Source organism: Lytechinus variegatus, chromosome 1, assembly GCF_018143015.1.
Source record: "Lytechinus variegatus isolate NC3 chromosome 1, Lvar_3.0, whole genome shotgun sequence".
Lineage (NCBI taxonomy): Eukaryota > Metazoa > Echinodermata > Echinoidea > Temnopleuroida > Toxopneustidae > Lytechinus > Lytechinus variegatus.
The window spans coordinates 68,847,074-68,866,006 of record NC_054740.1 but is presented as its reverse complement, the minus strand read 5'-3'; the positions used below and the strand labels follow the sequence as shown (position 1 = coordinate 68,866,006).

The 18,933-nt window shown below is 36.9% G+C and overlaps 2 protein-coding genes across 5 annotated transcripts in view; both read right to left on the bottom strand.

Moving 5' to 3' along the window:
* The window catches only part of LOC121421093 (protein PHTF1-like), a 35,484-nt gene extending 26,628 nt beyond the window's left edge, over window positions 1–8,856 (bottom strand). For 2 of the 4 annotated variants that reach the window (XM_041615711.1, XM_041615736.1), the window contains exons 1-4: window positions 5,626–5,958; window positions 3,312–4,009; window positions 2,649–2,705; window positions 1,160–1,241 (exon numbers count right to left, since the gene is read on the bottom strand). In XM_041615711.1, coding sequence (XP_041471645.1) covers window positions 1,160–1,241; window positions 2,649–2,705; window positions 3,312–3,386 — 214 coding nt within the window. In that variant the 5' untranslated portion in view covers window positions 3,387–4,009; window positions 5,626–5,958. Of the gene's footprint in view, window positions 1–1,159; window positions 1,242–2,648; window positions 2,706–3,311; window positions 4,010–5,625; window positions 5,959–7,999; window positions 8,137–8,777 lie in introns of those variants that run through there. The other 2 variants (XM_041615721.1, XM_041615730.1) reach the window with 2 other exon arrangements.
* Window positions 8,857–13,773: 4,917 nt separating this feature from the next.
* Window positions 13,774–18,846, bottom strand: LOC121421083 (quinone reductase-like). Its single transcript, XM_041615699.1, has 3 exons — window positions 18,360–18,846; window positions 16,888–17,124; window positions 13,774–14,693 (listed from the first exon to the last, which is right to left on the bottom strand). Exons 1-3 carry the CDS (start codon window positions 18,487–18,489, stop codon window positions 14,464–14,466), a joined length of 597 nt encoding a protein of 198 aa, XP_041471633.1. The 5' UTR covers window positions 18,490–18,846; the 3' UTR covers window positions 13,774–14,463.
* Between the last annotated feature and the right edge of the window lie 87 nt (window positions 18,847–18,933).

Here is an 18,933-nt window from a genome sequence, read left to right as displayed (position 1 = left end):
TTGGATTGTGACATCACATGCAGACAGCAAATTCTCAAATTAAAAACTTCTGTTCTAGGATTGATTCTTTTCAAAAGCTTTCTCTATTTTTTCCTTTTATTAAAAACACCTTTGTTTTCAGTGTCAACTTTTCGTTTAAGCATGACTTTTTTGAATTACAGGAATATGGAGTGCTAAAAATGAGAGCCAAAAATACTTTCCTGACATACATGTACAAACAAAAAAGTCCTATATTTCAAATCTTTTGTCTCAATTCATAAGCAAAAATACATTTTATCATGAAATAAGTCTGCATACCGGCATTAAAAATGCAAATCGATATTGTCATATTTCATTGTAAGACACATACATGTATCTGGCTTTATAACTTCCAGTGGTTCATAAGAATGTGTGTGACTAATACTAACAGCCTTATGAAACTATGTGTTTTTTATTCATATTCCAATAAAAGCTGGACAGAAATCAGTGAAATATCGTGGTTTCTTCTTCTTCTTTTATTTTATATATTTTTTAAAATTTCAATTATCACAACAATCCAAAGTACAGGTAGCTATTATCTGCAACAATTGGTGCACAGGACACAAGCTTGTCAAAGCACCATTCACAAGTATGAGGGAAACAGTGTTACTGTCAGTGAAGGTGTAATTACTGAGATATTGGGTATGATCATTATAAAGCACTTTAGGCTCAGTTTAAAGCAGAAGTATCATGAAAGTCTGTGTGGTCTCATTCTACTGCCCTACGACAATGTATGCATCCTATCCCAAAATTACAGAATTGTGCATAAAATCAAATATCAATTCATAATTTCTTCAGCTGTTTTATCTTAATTTTGACACAGGGCTTTAAATCAATCAAGGCCATTGAAGGTCACGGTTGTGGATGCCTCCTTGATTGACCTTGATGTCCCTCTCATTGGCCTTCAAGATATATGTGCCCTTTTATCTTCCATGTTTGTGCTGTAATATAGAAATAACAATAATGATAATAACAGTATACATGTATTTACCCAGGGTAGCCACTTCAGTTCCGAAAACTGTCCTCCCAACGGGCCCTGCAATTATTATTACCAATGCCCTTGCATCCAAAATTATTAGAAGTTAAGGCCTGATCTTGACAATTAGCATAAGTATATGAAACTTATTGAAATTATAATTACCTCTCACTAAATCAACATCAATCAGTTCTGTTTTTACTCTTCCAGTCTTTAGTTGAGCACTACTCGTATCCACTCCTAGACCCTGCAAAGAGAAATTGTCATTTGATGATAATAAAATTGTGCTATCTCACCCCTGGATAACAAGCGATGTGCTCAATAACAATCAACCAAGTTTCAGAGATGCATGAGTGATCACTAACTTTTTGAATGTGTGATGAACTATTCAAATACAAGAAAAGGAAATCAATGAAGTATCCATTCTTGTACAGACTACTGTTTCATTTTCAATTCTTAATTGACATACAATGTTGGTTTTCACTTCACAACATTGTAAACAAAAGAGTGGTTTCAGTTTCAACATGGCAAAATACAAGCTGTAATACATGTATTTCAGATGCGTCACAAAAATATTTAGCCACTTTGATAAAGGCACAATATGCATCATAATTGCTCACAATCAATCTTTCAAATGCATCAGTGTAAGTATATATTATTAAAGTTCATTTCATGACAACAGTAATTTTAGGGGCTAAAAATTTACTCTTTTACGAAATACTTTCATTGATGTATCATTCAGGGAACAGAGTAGCCAGGTAGTCTTTTGACCTACATGTACTAGTAGTATTCTTTAAATGAATGAACTAAAATTTTTGGAATCTACATGTAGCTTGCATACAGTACCTTGTTGCTCTGTCTGGCAAGCCTATCACAAGCTCTCAGACTGCCAAGAGAACATTACTAATTAAAAATTTATAAAAAAAAAAAATATTTGAAAACATACATTCACCAAATATTCACTATGAACAAGGCAAGCAAAGAAGATGACAATGTAGCTCCTCATTGTACATGTACCTTCCAGAAATGGATGGATCCTTTGAATGGCCTTAGACCATGCACTACATCCAGAAGCATACTACATTTCAATGATTCTCAGCAATGCATACTACTACCCCTGCTTTCACACAGCTACCCTGATCAGGCACTCGATCATTCAAGAAATTGCTTCTAACTGGGTACCATTTTAATACTTCACCTGGGGGCCGTTTCATAAAGCTGTTCGTAAGATAAGAGCGACTTTACGAACGACTGGTGAACCTTTCTTACGCGCTTAACCATCGCCAATGTACATGTATATACCATTTACCACAAGAAAGGATCACCAGTCGTTCTTAAAGTCGCTCTTAACTTACGAACAGCTTTATGAAACACCTACCAGGGTTGAGAGTAGCAGAACGCCTAGTCAAGTGTTGTAGTACATTTAGGATTCAAACCCTAAACTTTGCTGGTTCAAAGTCTGGAGACTTATCCACTGAGCCACAACACCTCTCCTTGTACAAGGATAAGATTGAAAAGTCCAGAAAGAAATTTTTTGTACCATTAAAGCACATAGGATACTACAAGCAGAAACAAATTTAATAATATATTGTCCGTGACTCATAGCGATTTGATGGATCCAATACTGTACTCACTTGAAGTGCACACATCTTACCTGTGATTCTTTTTGTTCCACGTGTTCCTCCCACAATTCCTTGTCATAAGCACCAATCTGTAACAAATCATTTCTCATAGTATGAATAAGTACAGTGTACGTACAATAATAATGAAATAAAGTGACTATACTGTACATCATATTAATAAGTTTAATGTACATATATACACTAAAGAACATCCTCTTTGATATCATTATCAGTTGTACTGATAGCCTTTTTTTCAAATCAGTCTACATGTAAGCATATTCCCAAAGGTTGGATTCACAATTGCATTTATATGTACTCATATTTAACACATCTTAAGCATTAGGCCTATCATTCAAAAGCAAACTGAGAGAAAATCATCACTGATGATGATGATCATCAGTCGTCTTGCTTTTCAATCTTATTTTTCACAACAGTCTACATGTATAACGTGGTTCAATTTGCTTTGAATTCTACATCTATAAATTACAAAGAGCTATAAAGGCTTTGTGTTGAATGTGTTGTGCACCAAGAGTTATCAAGTATAATGGTACCATATTATGTTGAGTATGGAAATTCTTATTTGATGATACATGTATCATGGTCATTTTTCAGGTTTTTAATTTATGTTATTTGGCAACTCTTGAACACAAGTTCTATTTATTGATGAAGAAAGAAATACATCTACTTTAGCTTACCTGTTGTTGAAAATGAGAGATGGCATCATTGAGGTTATCATGAATGGGTGTTTTCTGGTTGCCACTGGTTGCCATAGTAACCAGTACACCCTAAAAATAGTCTGTTCCTCACTTTTCAAAATTCAGTCAGACGAACATAATCCGCAAAGTCTACAGATTGTACAGGTATCTTGCAATAATGCACAGTATATACATGTACACTGTAGCCAATAATTGTTTGGCCTCATCAAATGACTTATACAGCTGCAGTCTCCATGTATGCTTGCTTCATGATGATATCTCTATGCATCCAAGTAAAATCAGACATCATTATGATGATATGTATCTGAAGATCGACTAGTTGCTTTCATATTATGCAAATAAACAAATACATCACATTTAGTTGACTGCTCCCTCATATTCTAATTTCATAAATTATGTACATGTATCTTCTATCAACACAACAAATGTCCTTGGAGACATTAAATTATTCCTGGTAGCTCTATCTGGATGTACCAAAGATCACATGATATGTATTGCTTTTTATCTTGGTCAAAAATGACCTCCAAGCTCTCATCCCTCTTGACAGTCGATGGTGTGATGTTTATGGTGTGATGCGACTTCTAACTTGACGTACTTATACCTTGTTTAACTGCTAACAGCAAGTGTAGCAAGACTGGATCTAGATGCTGGTAGCCAGCAGCAAAATATTTCATTTCCTGGATTGGAGAGAACAAAAGAGAGATCACAATACCCTTGCAGTTTAAAGTAAACAAAGGAAACTAGTTTCAAAACAGAGCTGAACTACAGCTCATGTCATTTCCTGTTTTAATCTTCTTTATTGTGAGTACTGTTTACAAGAGCCTTGTACATACGCAAACCCCTCTCAAAACTCACATTTTACCACTATTAGTTTGATGTCTATTTTCATGTATTTTGTTTTGGTTTCATTTCATGACTTCCTATTTTGACACCAGCTAGGCATGTAGGTTTTCATTTCAGTAATTTTATTTTTGTTTTGTTTTAATTGCATCCAGATTGTTTAGTGTGACTCATTATTTTTTCACAGAGAAGCTTGCAATTGGAGTTATGGGTTTTGAGCAGAGATACAATGTATAACAAGGGCACTCTGATAAATTAAATGTCATTTAATTTCTAAGTGTAAGGGGGTATGAAGGCATGTATTGTACACAACTTAAGAGGCTGCACTATGTATGTCAAGAATACAATGATGATACAGTATACAATAAAGGTCAATTTACAAAAAATAAAAGGATCAGATATGAATCGTCATTTCAGTGCGAATTCAAATTCTAAAGCAAAATGCTGTTTATAAAAGCAAGAATTAATTGAATGGGCAATACTGCATTTTACTGCGATATGAATTGAATTGATATAAATTCTAGATCTGGTACATGTACTCTGAATAGCTCCACTGGAGCATCACTCTGCAGAACATAACAAATTTGTTGCTCTTCTTGTTATTTTCACAGTATGGCTACTGACCCGGTAAAACCAGTGCGCAAGCATCAACTGATGAGTTTATACTGCAGTACACAGACAATAGAAAACTAATCACAAAAAATTATGTACAGTAGCACTCAATCACTGTTCATTTTCCCTTGTATATTTTTTCTCTTAAAAAAAAAACCAAACAAACACACCTACACACCTACATGCATAAATGGAATTTAGTAATGGAACCCCGGGGGGGCCACTTACATTGACGAGTGGATACCATGCGCGACCAAAAAAACACGTAAAAAGGATGTCCTTTTCACGATAGGGCACGTTACGTACGTAACGTGAAAAGGGTGTCAAAAACACAAAAATAATGAAAAAAGGGTATCTATTTCGCTAGGAAAATTACGTGTTTAGGATCGAATTTGCGGGGATGATAAAACAAAATTAAAATGTTTTATAAAGGATGTCCTTTTTGCCCCAACACTACGTGTTTAGAGTCCTATTTGCGCTAGGTGTAGAAGGTGGGGTCGTACTAAACCAAATAAGGTAAAGCCGACAACCAAAGGACCCGTAACAATAAAACATTCCTGTACTTGTTTAGGGGTTCATTTCAGGGAATATTTGCCAAGAGTATCGATTTGTTTCCAATACTTGTTAAGGGTAGGGTTTGACACGCCAATACTTGTTAAGGGGTGCATTTTCAGAATATGGAAATTACGTGTTTAGGGTGCTTTTCGAGACCCCATGGTCGCGCATGGTATCCACTCGTGAATGGAAGTGGCCCCCCCGGGAATGGAACAGTATGTGAATTGTATATTCAAAGACAGTGAACAGAATAATAATACATACGTTCATAGCTCTACTCACTCACCATTCAGTCACACAGTCAACAAGAATGCACAAAGTGATCACTTATTAAAAGCTGCCATATTCACCATACACAGTTCTAGGTTCTTTCTATTGATTTACTAAACCTTCACAATGCTTTATCTTTTGCAGGCTTGTACTATGTGTGAATTGAGATTAAGGAACAAAAGATGTATAACCTTTCAATGCACAGGATTACTGGCAACCAGTGTCTACAGATACAAGGAGAGTTACAAAACTGGAGTAAGCTGACCTATTTGCATATAACATTTTCAAGTAAACAAAGAGGCAGCTGCACATTACATGCAGTGATTGCAGACACTGTATCACTCTTGTAAAAATAAATAATTCACATCAATTCAGTGTGGTATATGTTTGATAAATGTTGCAGTGGTCCAATATGGTATGTTGCCAGGGCAGTGAGCTTGGAAACAATACTTTGTAGCACCATTTCAAAATAAAACACAAAAATAAACAAAAGAGAGCAGGCCTATTCTTTCATTCAATTCCACACAAGCAGCATGTAGATTCAAATTATAAACATAAAACTTTAAAACAATCAGAACAATTAAAACTTCATCAAAAGTTGGATGCACATGTGCAAATGTATAAAGTAATGACATGTTTTTCTGTGCATCGATCTCTTAATAAAGCTGGAAGGATTGTGAAGTGGTCCTAAATAATGATACAATGCATGCACTAAATTTCCCATGCAAAGAAATTGCATTTCGGTGCCCAAAGGTCTAAATTAAACAGTAGCCTATCAAGCAATACAAGCATAAAGTTATTAATTCAAGAGAGTACTACTAATGAGTTGCAAGCTTTCTCTGCATTTTTGTCATTTTTTTTGCAGCCTCTGTTTAAAAGCTGAATTCCTATATTTTCATTCTTTGTCACAAAGCAGGGCAGTCCCATCGCATATCCATGTACATGCTATAAATTAGATATTGTTGTCTGCAACCACCTCATCTGTGTTGAGTTTACGCAATGCACACCAAACAATCCGGAAAGTGTTAATAAACATAATTTTGGTATAAAAATCACACCTTGTATTTTTTGTTCACCACAGCCAGTTCTCAAAATCTGTTAATATTTAGCATATTTTTGTGGGGCCCTCTACTGGAATAGGCAACCCACAATTTTTTTTTATCTTCTATGAATTCAGGATTAGGCAACTTAGGCAAGTGATGAATAAAAATAAAAAATGTACATGAATTGACTGTGCAAAGAAGTACTGGTTAAGTGTGTTATTCTTAGTTAATCTGACAGAGGTACAGTGTATGTTATAACTGAGGACAAAGAACATTATCATATTCATAACTCATAAATACTGTGCAAATAAAGCATTTTGCCATTGAAATTGATATATTTGCATTTGTTGTGTCAATTGTGTGCAGCTTTAGCCCTGCTGAGACACCTTACCATACAATATCCAAGTGAAGAAAGATGTATAGACCAACAACCAATGCAATTAACCAAGACTGAAGCTTTGAAAGTTTGAATGGTCCTGAATGTGCGTAGATTCTTTCAGCTTTTGTTCCCCCCCCTCCAGTGCTAAAGTGAGAGGTGGGAGACAATACATGTTTTCATTCCACAGACCCTATTTTTTAAGCTGTAAAAAATTCACCCACGTATCATGGGTGAAGAACAATAGAAAACAAGATGGCGGCGTAAACATCGGGCAAGTCTCTTCCTTCTTTTCATATTTTTGTCATTTTCTTAATGAATTCTTGTCTAAAAATAAAATCCATAGCATAGAAATGTCGGAAATGAAGTTGTATCCCATGTACATGATTTAGGGCTAGATCATTTAGAGAGAAAGTAGAAATCTCGGGGGCGAAAGTTTCAGGTGTTTTGGTGGTACACACACGTGTAGAAAAGAAGCGCAGCCCTGGCTTCGTATGAGAGTAACCTTACATTAGTAAATGATTTTTACTCTCTAGAAGCCTCCTGGCTAGGGGGACCTAAGGCTATGCATTTTGTTTTCAAACTATAAAAGCTATGCCAATTTTAATATTTGAACAAATTATCTTTCACTAATTTGTAGCAAACATTCTAAAGATCATTAACCAAGAAAATGTTGCAAAACTCACGTAATACGAAAATCCCGCCGTTTCCCTGAACACCTCTTAATTTCGCCACACCATGTCGAAGGGGTCCTAAAAGCTACACACTCGATTTATCATGCAAAAAAAAAGCATTTCCTGTGCCTCAATTTCTAATATGCTCACATTATTAGAATAAAAGGAAATTAAAGTGAATACAACTCAAAAATCTTCTTCTGGAAACACTACAGTCCACCGTCTGGTGTATTGTCGTACTGTTGTGGGGGCTTCGCTGCATTTTAGAGATTAACTGCAGCCTCTTAATAGTCTTACCTCTTTGTCTTGGCTCTGTCCATGCTGTCTGTAGAAAAAATTGAATAGGAATCTTTCATCACTCTGCAGTCAGTTCCACACACAGAGTGGACATTTGCCATTTTTCTGCATTCACTAATTCAATGAACAAGGTGCGATGAGTGGTGCATAGCCTTAGTTTAGGACCCCTTACCACATGAAGACCTAACGGTAACGGTCTAATAATAATATTTCACACAGACTAACCCTATTACCAGCGCATGCAATTAACACATATCAAATACGCTCATCACAATCCTGTGAGAATAACTATCCAATTGCCCAGCGTTTAGCACACACAGGAAAACACTTCTACACTTAATAAAAGAAGACGAGGAACTGCAGTATTTTTCTGTGTATTTCAATGATCAAGAACCTCAACAATTTACCGCTTCCGTCCTGTTTCTACCTGACGTCGAATTAGCAGATTCCTCCAGAAACGACCTTAACCTACTTGTCTTAAATTTCATGCATAAGATTCACCTCTCTCGATCTACCTTACTCTCACGTCAAAATATGTAACGCTACCATTAATGCAGTATCAAACTGCGGATCTCCGATACAGCGGAGGAAGGATACAGAAGAAGAAGAAGCTACGGTACCGGTACGTCCCCACTCGGACTGTTCAAACTCAGTTCGATGCAAACTTATTTTATTCATCTCTCTCTCGACTTAGCCGACAGCAAAACGAAATCACCCAACTACCACAGTGCACATTTATCACCAAAGTTCAGATATATGCAATGAAGAATGAACATACCACTACAATATGCAAAACGGTAAAATGAACAGAAAAAAGTCTTCGACTTCGAGGTAAGTCAGCTGTTCACTCTGTTGTTCTCGAAATCTGACAAATGCGAAACACGCATGCGCCATAGGCCATACATCCATATCCATCCATCAAACACAGATAAAATAACTAGGGAGAAGGATCGGATGAGGAGGGGGGGGGGGGGGGGGGGGGGGGGCGGGGAGACTTTTTTCTTAATTCTTTCAAGAAAGAATTACTGGGTTAATTGCCCTCCAAAGCAAATTTTCCTATACAGTAGCTAGGGATGCTAGCCATATTGGACGAATGAATTGACTTAATTCATTTCAATTTGTTTTTCTCTGTATAAAAAATAAGCCCTGATTTTGTTGGTAATTATTGGTCGATGCATTTTTAAATGTGTAAATAATTCAACAAAATCTCTTTATATTGATATCTTATATGTATATTTTGGTTTTGCAATATTGCTGCCTTTACCCCATGCACATCTGTTTCACAGAATAAATCCCCAGGGAAACGACTCAGAGTTTTGTGAAGAAGATATCTGCATATATTATAGGTCTATGAACCTTAGTGTGCCATATATGCCTGGGGGCCACTTCCATTGACGAGTGGATACCATGCGACCATGGGGTCTCGAAAAGCACCCTAAACACGTAATTACCACATTCTGAAAATGCACCCTTCAACAAGTATTGGCTTGTGGAACCCTCTTGGCAAATATTCCCTGAAATGAGCCCCTAAACAACATGAATATTCTATTGTTATGTCACATGTCATTCGGTCGTCGGTTTTCATATAGTTTATAGTACGACCCCACCTTCCACACTTCGCGCAAATCGGACTCTAAACACATAATGTTGGGCCCTGTGTTGGGGTAAAAAGGGCATCCTTTGTAAAACATTTTAATTTTATCATCCCTGCAAATTTGACCCTAAACATGTAACTTCCCTAGCGAAATAGATACCGTACCCTTTTTTCATTATTTTTGTGTTTTTGACACCCTTGTCACGTTACGTACATAATGTGCCCTATCGTGAAAAAGACATCCTTTTTACGTGTTTTTTGGTTGCGCGTGTTATCCACGTATGTGCCCCCCCCCTGGGCATATATGAGTGTTTGATTTTTTGCAAATAGTCCATGCAGTAACCCCCCTCCCCCCAAAAAAATAAATAAAAAATCAAGTATATCTTCTGGACGAAATGTTGTTTTGACCATCTTATCCATTAGACACAAACATAGAGGAAACAAAGAGAGATGGCAGAGGGGGGGGGGGGGGATAGTACGGTGGGCTGTGGGGGTGGTAGTAAATCTGCAGGTAATCTGATCCTTGACAGGAATAAGTATGACATCAAATTCCAACATTACTGCCTAGTAGAAAAATGCTATTTTTTCTGAATTTGAATTCTTTATTCACCCACTGTATGCAAAGACAACTGATCGAAGCAACCCCGAAAACCTGCAGGACGCATTCTTGGTTACAAGTTTTCAGGGTCACACATTTACTAGTGATTCGTTGCACAGTCTGTGAGTACAGAATTCAATATAGAGTCTACTATTTCTGGAACTCCTAATCTCGAAACCAAAATTTCAGAACAATCCAGGACTTTGCAAATGCTATTTATAGTGTTGTATCATACTGCAAGATCTAGTTTAAATAAAATATTTTTTTAATCAATTATGTAAGAGTCACATAAACATGAACAAAGATATTAAAAGGAAAGGAGAGTTGTTTCAAATTTATTAGAAATCAACAAACATTCTAAAACTATAATTCATAATAGAAAATTGGTAAAAAACTATACACATTTGCATTCACTTTCATTTTTTAATGAGTTATATCTATTTTCATTTCACATACACAGTGGGGAATTCTCAAAACCTGTTCAAACTGCCACAAAAACAAAAACCAATCTGTTAGCCGAGCACTATACTTTCAATTTCAAAATAAAACATGGATGTCCTTGAGGTCAGGTCATAAGAATCATCTCCTTGCTTGCATACATCAATGCACATTTGATAGATTATTGACCTCTAGAAAACAATTCCTGTAAACAGACTTAATGGTGATATTGCATTCATACTTTACTGACATCTCTCTTCATTATAAAGTCTGATGATTTGTTCTTTAAATTCCCGGTCCCAATGCACTTACAGATGCAGAGAGGATGTAAAATGGAAAAGAATATTGCCATCCGTTGGAAAACGTTATGTATCCATTGTGAACTCTTTGCATACGTGTTTCATAAGCTCTCTATCCATCGAGCATCCATCTACTGTGATTTTACTATTCGCCCATTTTGGTCCATTGTCTGGGGCAGACGAAAATTGATGGAGCCACCCTGAAATTTTGCATGTCCGATGTATCCGTTATGAATATTTTTATGTCTGTTGGACCAAGCCTTAAACAAGAATTATCCAGATATTTATATCACCAATGCAGATCATACATTTTATACCATTACAACACAAGGATTCCAACAATCTATAAAATAAGACACCAACAATTTTTACTTGAATATGCATAAGACATTTCATCTATATTTTTTCTTTAAAATAAAGAGGTTGACAATCAGATATATCAACCTTTTTCTACTGTGCCCTGTGCATGACCATTAATATAATGCTATAAGCGCCCCATGAGGACTTTCTAGACGATGTTCATGTAAGCTCCTCGACCTACTTGAAAGACTGCTAAATACCTGTATTACACAAAATAAAGCTTAATTAATCCAAATTACCAAGTTCTATAAAGTACTGTAGCTGAAAGCATCATTACATCAAACCCTTGTTTTGAGAAAGACCGCAGTTCAGATTGCAAACTGTGGTTCTATACCCCATTTTGCGTTTGTAAATCCCAAAAATCATTTCCAAGCCCAGGGGGCTGTTTCATAAAGCTGTTCGTAAGTTAAGAGCGACTTTAAGAACGACTGGTGATCCTTTCTCGCGCGCTAAATCATCGGCAATGGTGTGTATCATTTACCGCAAGACAGGATCACCTGTCGCTCTCAACTTACGAACAGCTTTATGAAACACCCGCCTGATCAACCCCGCTTGGCCAGATAATCCCCGCTGTCTCAATTTCACCTCCACAGGCCAGATTATGAGCGTTGAGCCAAGGACGAAATGATAAACAACAGCTGTGCTATTACGTAAGACTTCTCTGCCTGTAGTAGGAACTTCAGTATGAAATTATTGTATTCGATATTTAATCACATTTTCCAAGGCATATTGTATTCAGAAATCCAATGTTAGTCCATTTTCAATTTCGAACAAAGAAAATCGACCTCGAAATAAGGAAAGTGAATAAAAATTATGGCATGCTTTGCAGGGACCGCGCTTGGGCGGTTGTGTTATCTTCGGACAGAGGTCAAGAAACGTGTGTTTTGATACTTAAATTGCTTGCTTGGGGCAGTCAGGGTTTGTCGTACTTGGAGAAGAGAATTGATTGAGGGAAACTGGGGGATAGAGTTCTCAAATGGAGAACTAAATTACCACTTATCAAAGGACATTCAACATCTCGCCTTCCAAATACTTGCATCATACATACAATCTGAATGTAATAAAATTTGGGTAAATCTGAATACAGGGAAGTGGTAATATTCCATTTCTTAGGCCCTGGAACAAGATGGAAAATTGTCACTTGTCATTTTGCCAACATTCCATTTGCTCTCATCCCACATGATCTGATCCTACTTCATCTACAAAATTTTGTCGCATTTGGTCCAACTGCCACTAAGCCTTTATCATATTGTCAAATTTCCAATTAGGCCATTACAAATTTGTAAAAATGCAATTGGTCTAACACCACTAATCTACAAGAAAAGATGAATTTTTTTAATGAAGTTTAAACAACTTTCTACTTGACACCGAGTGTGAAAACTTGGCAGAAAAAGTGGAAATTAGGGTCATCCAGCCAGCAAACCAATTGACTTGTGACGTGACCAAAGTCAAAGTGACTAATGACAAAATGATGGTTGAACCAAGTGGCAAATGGACCAAATTTACAGTAGACCAACTGGGTTTAGCAATGATGGTGGAACTTGTAACACATTTTCTCCAGGTCAAATAGGTTTCTGGGGTCCCAAGAGATTCAACTTTAGGTAATTAACTTTACCCAATTGTCCAGCTCACTTGTAACAAGCTCATTAAGAAAACTTACGCTATCAAGGTGAAAATTGATTGATTTTATCATGTAACTTAACTTACACCTAGTGGAATATATTACACAATAACTAATGCTCAGGAGTTCAATGGAAAAAATATTTCATGAGGTGAAAGATGAAGATCCATACAATGAGGTGTATGTGGCCAAATGAAGTATTCTGTCCATTGCACAATTGAAAACAAACTTATTTGACTATGCATGATTGCCTGATAAAATTCAATTATATAATATTGCAAAATTGGATGGATAAATTGTCAACTGGAAGTGTTTACACAAAATCTTGTCTGCATTCCTGAAGTTGTGCAAATTTCGAATAGAAAATTGTTTCATTCTCATCCTCTGAACTTCAAAAATTCATTTATTTATAATCAGGGAATGAAACTGTTGAAATAACCCTCTACGATACTAGAATTCAAATTACTTTTTTTTGCTAAGGTAGGCTTGATCACCAGGGGACCGTTTCATGAAAGTTGTCAGCACTGACAAGTTGTCTTTCTCCGACAGTTACCATAGTAACAGTCAGAGGCCAGTGCCTTTCAGCCAATCAAAACCAAGGATTTCACTGAAATTGTCAGCACTGACAATTTAGTCAGTGCTGACATCTTTCATGAAACACCCACCAGGGGGCCGTTTCATCAATATTTTCGTCCGACAAGTTGTCAGATCTGACAACTTTCCTGGATTCTGATTGGTTGAGAAGCACTGTTACTATAGTAACTGTCGGATAAAACAGGACTTGTCGGATAAAACGTCCGACAAGTCCTTTCATGAAATGCTCCCCTGATAGCACCTATCAGAGTTGTTCCATCAAGAGTTTACAACTAATGCTACTTTGCCGTTATTGTATCTACCATGGTAACTGGGTAAACCAGCCAATTAAAATAAAGTTTTCCATGGTAGCTACAATACAGTAATAGTAAAAAATTACAATAGTTTTAATGAAATGGGCCCTAGACTCTAACTACACGTACTGAACTTAAATGAATTTAGTAAATTAAGATGGGTAGTGAAGAACTAAATGGTACATCCATAGATTTTCCCATCCTTCCTTGCTAAAAATAAAATCATTTGCAGATCATATTCATATTTCATATTCAAACAAATTCTTTGTCACAAAAGACTACTCTGTACATGAATAAAGTGTATGCCATCTATCTACTGTATATGAAAGACACAGCTTATATATCCTATAGGCAGAGCATGAACCTAGCTTAAACCCTGCTAAAACACATAAAACTCAATGCCACATTTGCCCTGGTAACAACTGCATCACTTCCTCTCAGCTCAAAAGATAATTTATTCCATTCAAGTGTTAAACTGGGTTCGATTACATTTAAGATAATTTGGTCCAGACCAGGGTCTAAAAGTAAAGACTTCAATAGTCTTGAAGAAGGAAAATGTTGTTAACAGAGCAAATGCTGCTCAACCGCACAATTTTTCTTATCTAGAGCCCAAAACCAGCCTCCCCTAGGCTTCAAATCCATATAGGATGTGAATAGACTGTATGCCTCATGGAGTACCCGCTTTCTCACGCTGAGCCTTCATAGCTTTGGCCATCCAGTCCAGCTGATCCAAGAGCTTCCCGGCCCCTTTCTCCATGTACTGGTTGAGGGGTTTCCCCTCTTCACTGATAGCCTCACCGACTTTGGGTATGCCAAAGATATTGGACACGCTGATGCAGCCCATCTCGCCCAGGAATGCCCTCAGCTGAATGGCGGCCCGCATCCCACCATAAGGACCTACAGGAATGAGAGAAAAAAGTCAGGTGATGATTTGCTTTGTCATGTGACCATACCAGACACATGTCAGGTACAGCATGGACATACTACAGTACTCTGTAGGTCCATGGGGAGATCTACAGAGAAGGCAACTTTCTTCAACCACAAAAAGGTAGAAGGAACAAAATGGGATGGATGAGAGCAAAGATAACCGATTTACTAAAGAAACTTAATACAAATGGTGTATAACACATTTTACATCTTTTTTTAATATTTATTCTTAGAGAAAATTTTAATTTCACATTTAAGTCAGATTTGACACACACATTCTGTAATGCTTTACTATACTTACTCTCTAAGTCTCTAAGAAAGGCCCTTTGAACAATTGTTCTTGATTTAGTTCACTTATTAATCTCTGAAAGATATATAAGGCTGTATCCTCAAATTTCCTACCTTAGATGTAAGCGGGTGAAGTGGTATAGCACTTTATTTTTGTTAGATCAAATTAACATTTTCTCTTACGTACGTACCACTTGCTAAGAATCCATTTTTCACAGACATTTATGAGAAATGTTCTTTAAATTCACAACATCTAGACAAGACTTTGCATATGGCATCTAGATCTTGGGCTGTAACAAAAAGATATAGCCATATTATTTAAATCAATTGTATCTTTTTGCACATGGTTTGCCAAACTTTGTGTAACAACAGTTACACACGTTGTACAATTTATTGATTGCATCTTTTCTGGAACAGTCCCCTGGTAAAATGAACAAGTGGAATGCCTCTTGCCGTCTCACCTGCATCACGCGATTCAACACAGCAGCAATGCTGACTTTAAAAACTACTATAACTCGCACAAGATGTTCAGTGATACTTGGTTACTCTTATTTCCACGTTTTATGAACTAGACCAATACACTTTATAGAGATAGGATGGTAATTCAACAAATACACCCAATGTGGCCAAAGTTCATTGACCTCACATGACCTTTGACCTTGATCATGTGACCTGAAACTTGCACAGGATATTCAAAGATACTTGATTACTCTCATGTCCAAGTTTCAAAAGTCAGATCAATAAACTTGCAAAGTTATGATGGTAATTCAACAGCTACCCCCATTATTGCCAAAGTTCATTGACCTTTCACCTTGGTCATGTGACCTAAAATGTGCACAGGATGTTCAGTGGTACTTAATTACTCTTATGTCCAAGTTTTATGAACTAGACCAACATACTTTTAAAGTTATGATGGTAATTCAACAAATACCCCCAATTCGGCCAAAGTTCATTGACCCTAAATGACCTTTGACCTTGATCATGTGACCTGAAACTTGCACAGGATATTCAGTGATACTTGATTACTCTTATGTCCAAGTTTGAAAAGTCAGATCAATAAACTTGCAAAGTTATGATGGTAATTCAACAGATACCCCCATTATTGCCAGTTCATTGACCTTTCACCTTGGTCATGTGACCTAAAATGCGCACAGGACGTTCAATGATACTTGATTACTCTTATGTCCAAGTTTAATGAACTAGGCCAACATACTTTTAAAGTTATGATGGTAATTCAACAAATACCCCCAATTCGGCCAAAGTTCATTCAACACTAAATGACCTTTGACCTTGATCATGTGACCTAAAAGTTACACAGGATGTTCAGTGATACTTGATTACTATTATGTCCAAGTTTCATGAATCAGATTCAAAAAATTTTAAAGTTCTGATTGTAATTCAACAGATACCCCCCAAATCGGCCAAAGTTCATTGACCCTAAATGACCTTTGACCTTGGTCATGTGACGTGAAACTCATGCAGGATGTTTGGTGATACTTGATTAACTTTATGTCCAAGTTTAATGAACTAGGTCCAAGTTATGACATTTCAAAAACTTAACCTCAGGAACTAAGATTTTGATTTTGATTCCCCCAACATGGTCTAAGTTCATTGACCCTAAATGACCTTAACCATGTGACATGAAACTCTAAAAGGATGTTCAGTAATACTTCATTAACCTTATGGCCAAGTTTCATGAACTAGGTCCATATACTTTCTAAGTTATGATGTTATTTCAAAAACTTAACCTTAGGTTCAGATTTGATGTTGACGCCGCCACCGCCGTCGTCGGAAAAGCGGCGAATATAGTCTCACTCTGCTATGCAGGTGAGACAAAAATTGATAATTTGGTAGAAAACAGGGAACACTAGTTTACCTGGGGAGTAACATACGATCCCCGAAGGCTTGTAGCTGAAGATAGATGCAGGGAAGTAATCAAATAGATTGCTAAGACCTGGTGGGATGGAGTGGTTGTACTCTCCGGAGACCACAACATAGCAATCGGCAGCAACGATCTTTGTCTTAGCTTCCTGAAGGACAGCAGGAGCTTGTGTCTGGTCCCTGTAGAAGTGCAATGGCTTTTTAAGGATTGGAAGGTCCAGTTCCTGTGCATCTGTGGAATTCAGAAGATTAAGAGGAAAAAGTTGGTTGGAAAGGAAAAAATCAAGAAAGGTTTCAATACCATAATATTGTACAGACACCCCTATGCAGCTGGGATTACTCACAATGTTCACTTTCTGCAAACAAACCAGCTTCTATGATGAGAGTGCTTTTTTTTTGGACAATCAAACAATTACAACACACTGTAATACAATTTGGGCAGATTTTGTGTTGGCCCCTGCAGGTGTTTGCAAGAAAATATTTGCAATCAATTGCACATTTCAGATGCAAATTTACAATACAGATTAATTTTAACTAAAAGTAAAAACAAATAAATCTATTATTGTTGATGCAAGTAATGTATAGCAGACCATCAATCAATTGCAAATTTTATTTGCAATATGAAATACCTACTACTTTTTGAGTAGCTTTCAAAGTTTTCATTGATTTGGGGCTATAAATTTGTTACAATCAAGTGCAACTTTGCAAGTACACCTTATGGTATTAAAAGTCCACCCCAACAAAAAATTGATTTGAATAAAAAGAGAAAAATGCCACAAGCATAACACTGAAAGTTTCATCAAAATCAGAAGTAAAATATGAAAGTTATGACATTTTAATGTTTCGCTTCATTTCACAAAACAGTTAGGCCTATATGCACACCCTGGTCAGTATGCAAACGAGGAGACTGATGATGCCATCCACTCGCTATTTCTTTTGTATTTTATTATATGAAATATTATAATTTTCTCCTCATTGTCAAGTGATACAGTGACTAATTCTTCCAGCTGAACATGTGGAATTACCATTGTTTAATAATAATATTCAGTCAAGTTGGTCCCTATTGTCAAATCTGTAAAAAATGTAATAGGCCTATTGTATAAAAAAGATCAAATAAAAAAACAAAATAGTGAGTGATGCCTGATGGACATCATCGACTGACTAATTTGCTTGTCACTGAGTTGTGCATATCACTGTCTTGTGAAAATATAAGTGAAACTTAAAAATGCCATGGCATAACTTTCTTATTTTACATCCGATTTTGATAAAATTTTCAGCGTTATATTGCTAGTTCAAATCAGCATTTTGCTGGGGCGGACTTGACCTTTAAGACTAAGAGGCATAAAGAACAACAACTTCATTGTTCACAAAATGGGGTAAACATATCACTAAGCTATAGGCTAGCCTATATAACTTGAGCTAAGCTAGGGCATGAGTTAGGAATTAGGCCTCGACTATTTGTTTTACCCATAAAATGCACGTCATGTCCTCTTGCTTTCAGTTGATTGATCATGAAGTTTGCCACTCGAATCCCGACTCGTCCTTCTCTGCATGTTCCCAGGAACAGAACTACTTTCAATCCGCTTTGTGTTGCCATGACCGGCTGTGTCTTTTTTCTCGGCAATTAAGCCAGTACCAAGTAAAGTTATAAGCTAATGAAGGGGAGTAAAAGTTTTGTCCTCCAACTTAACCATCGAGCGAACGCTGTCAACGCGATCGGGCTTCGATACCGTATCATGCAGGCGCAGGCCAGGCGATGTTTCTTCACTTCAGTCGTCTTCTCCGAGCTTCAGCTAGCTTTTCAGCAAATGAGTGTGGTATACCAGAAATAGTATCTTACCAATTAGTGTGGAATATGCACACCATGACTAAGCAATTTTCCACTGAAGTTGTGTAGTCTCCCGTATCGTAGCAAGCGGGGTAGCAAGTCAACTGACATGAGTTAACCAGTACCGGCAGTACAGTGGAGCGGGAATCTGATATGGTCCATAGAGATGTATATTGACACTAGAGTAATCGCTCGCATTGACGCGCGCGTAAT

What these genes read in the sequence shown, in the direction of transcription:
- LOC121421083 (XM_041615699.1), bottom strand. Translation starts at nt 18,489, where the DNA reads ATGGCAACACAAAGCGGATTGAAAGTAGTTCTGTTCCTGGGAACATGC. An exon ending in ACATGACGTGCATTTTATGG is followed by an intron (nt 17,125 to 18,359) that starts GTAAAACAAATA and finishes TGAATTCCACAG; the next exon opens with ATGCACAGGAACTGGACCTT. An exon ending in GATCGTATGTTACTCCCCAG is followed by an intron (nt 14,694 to 16,887) that starts GTAAACTAGTGT and finishes TCATTCCTGTAG; the next exon opens with GTCCTTATGGTGGGATGCGG.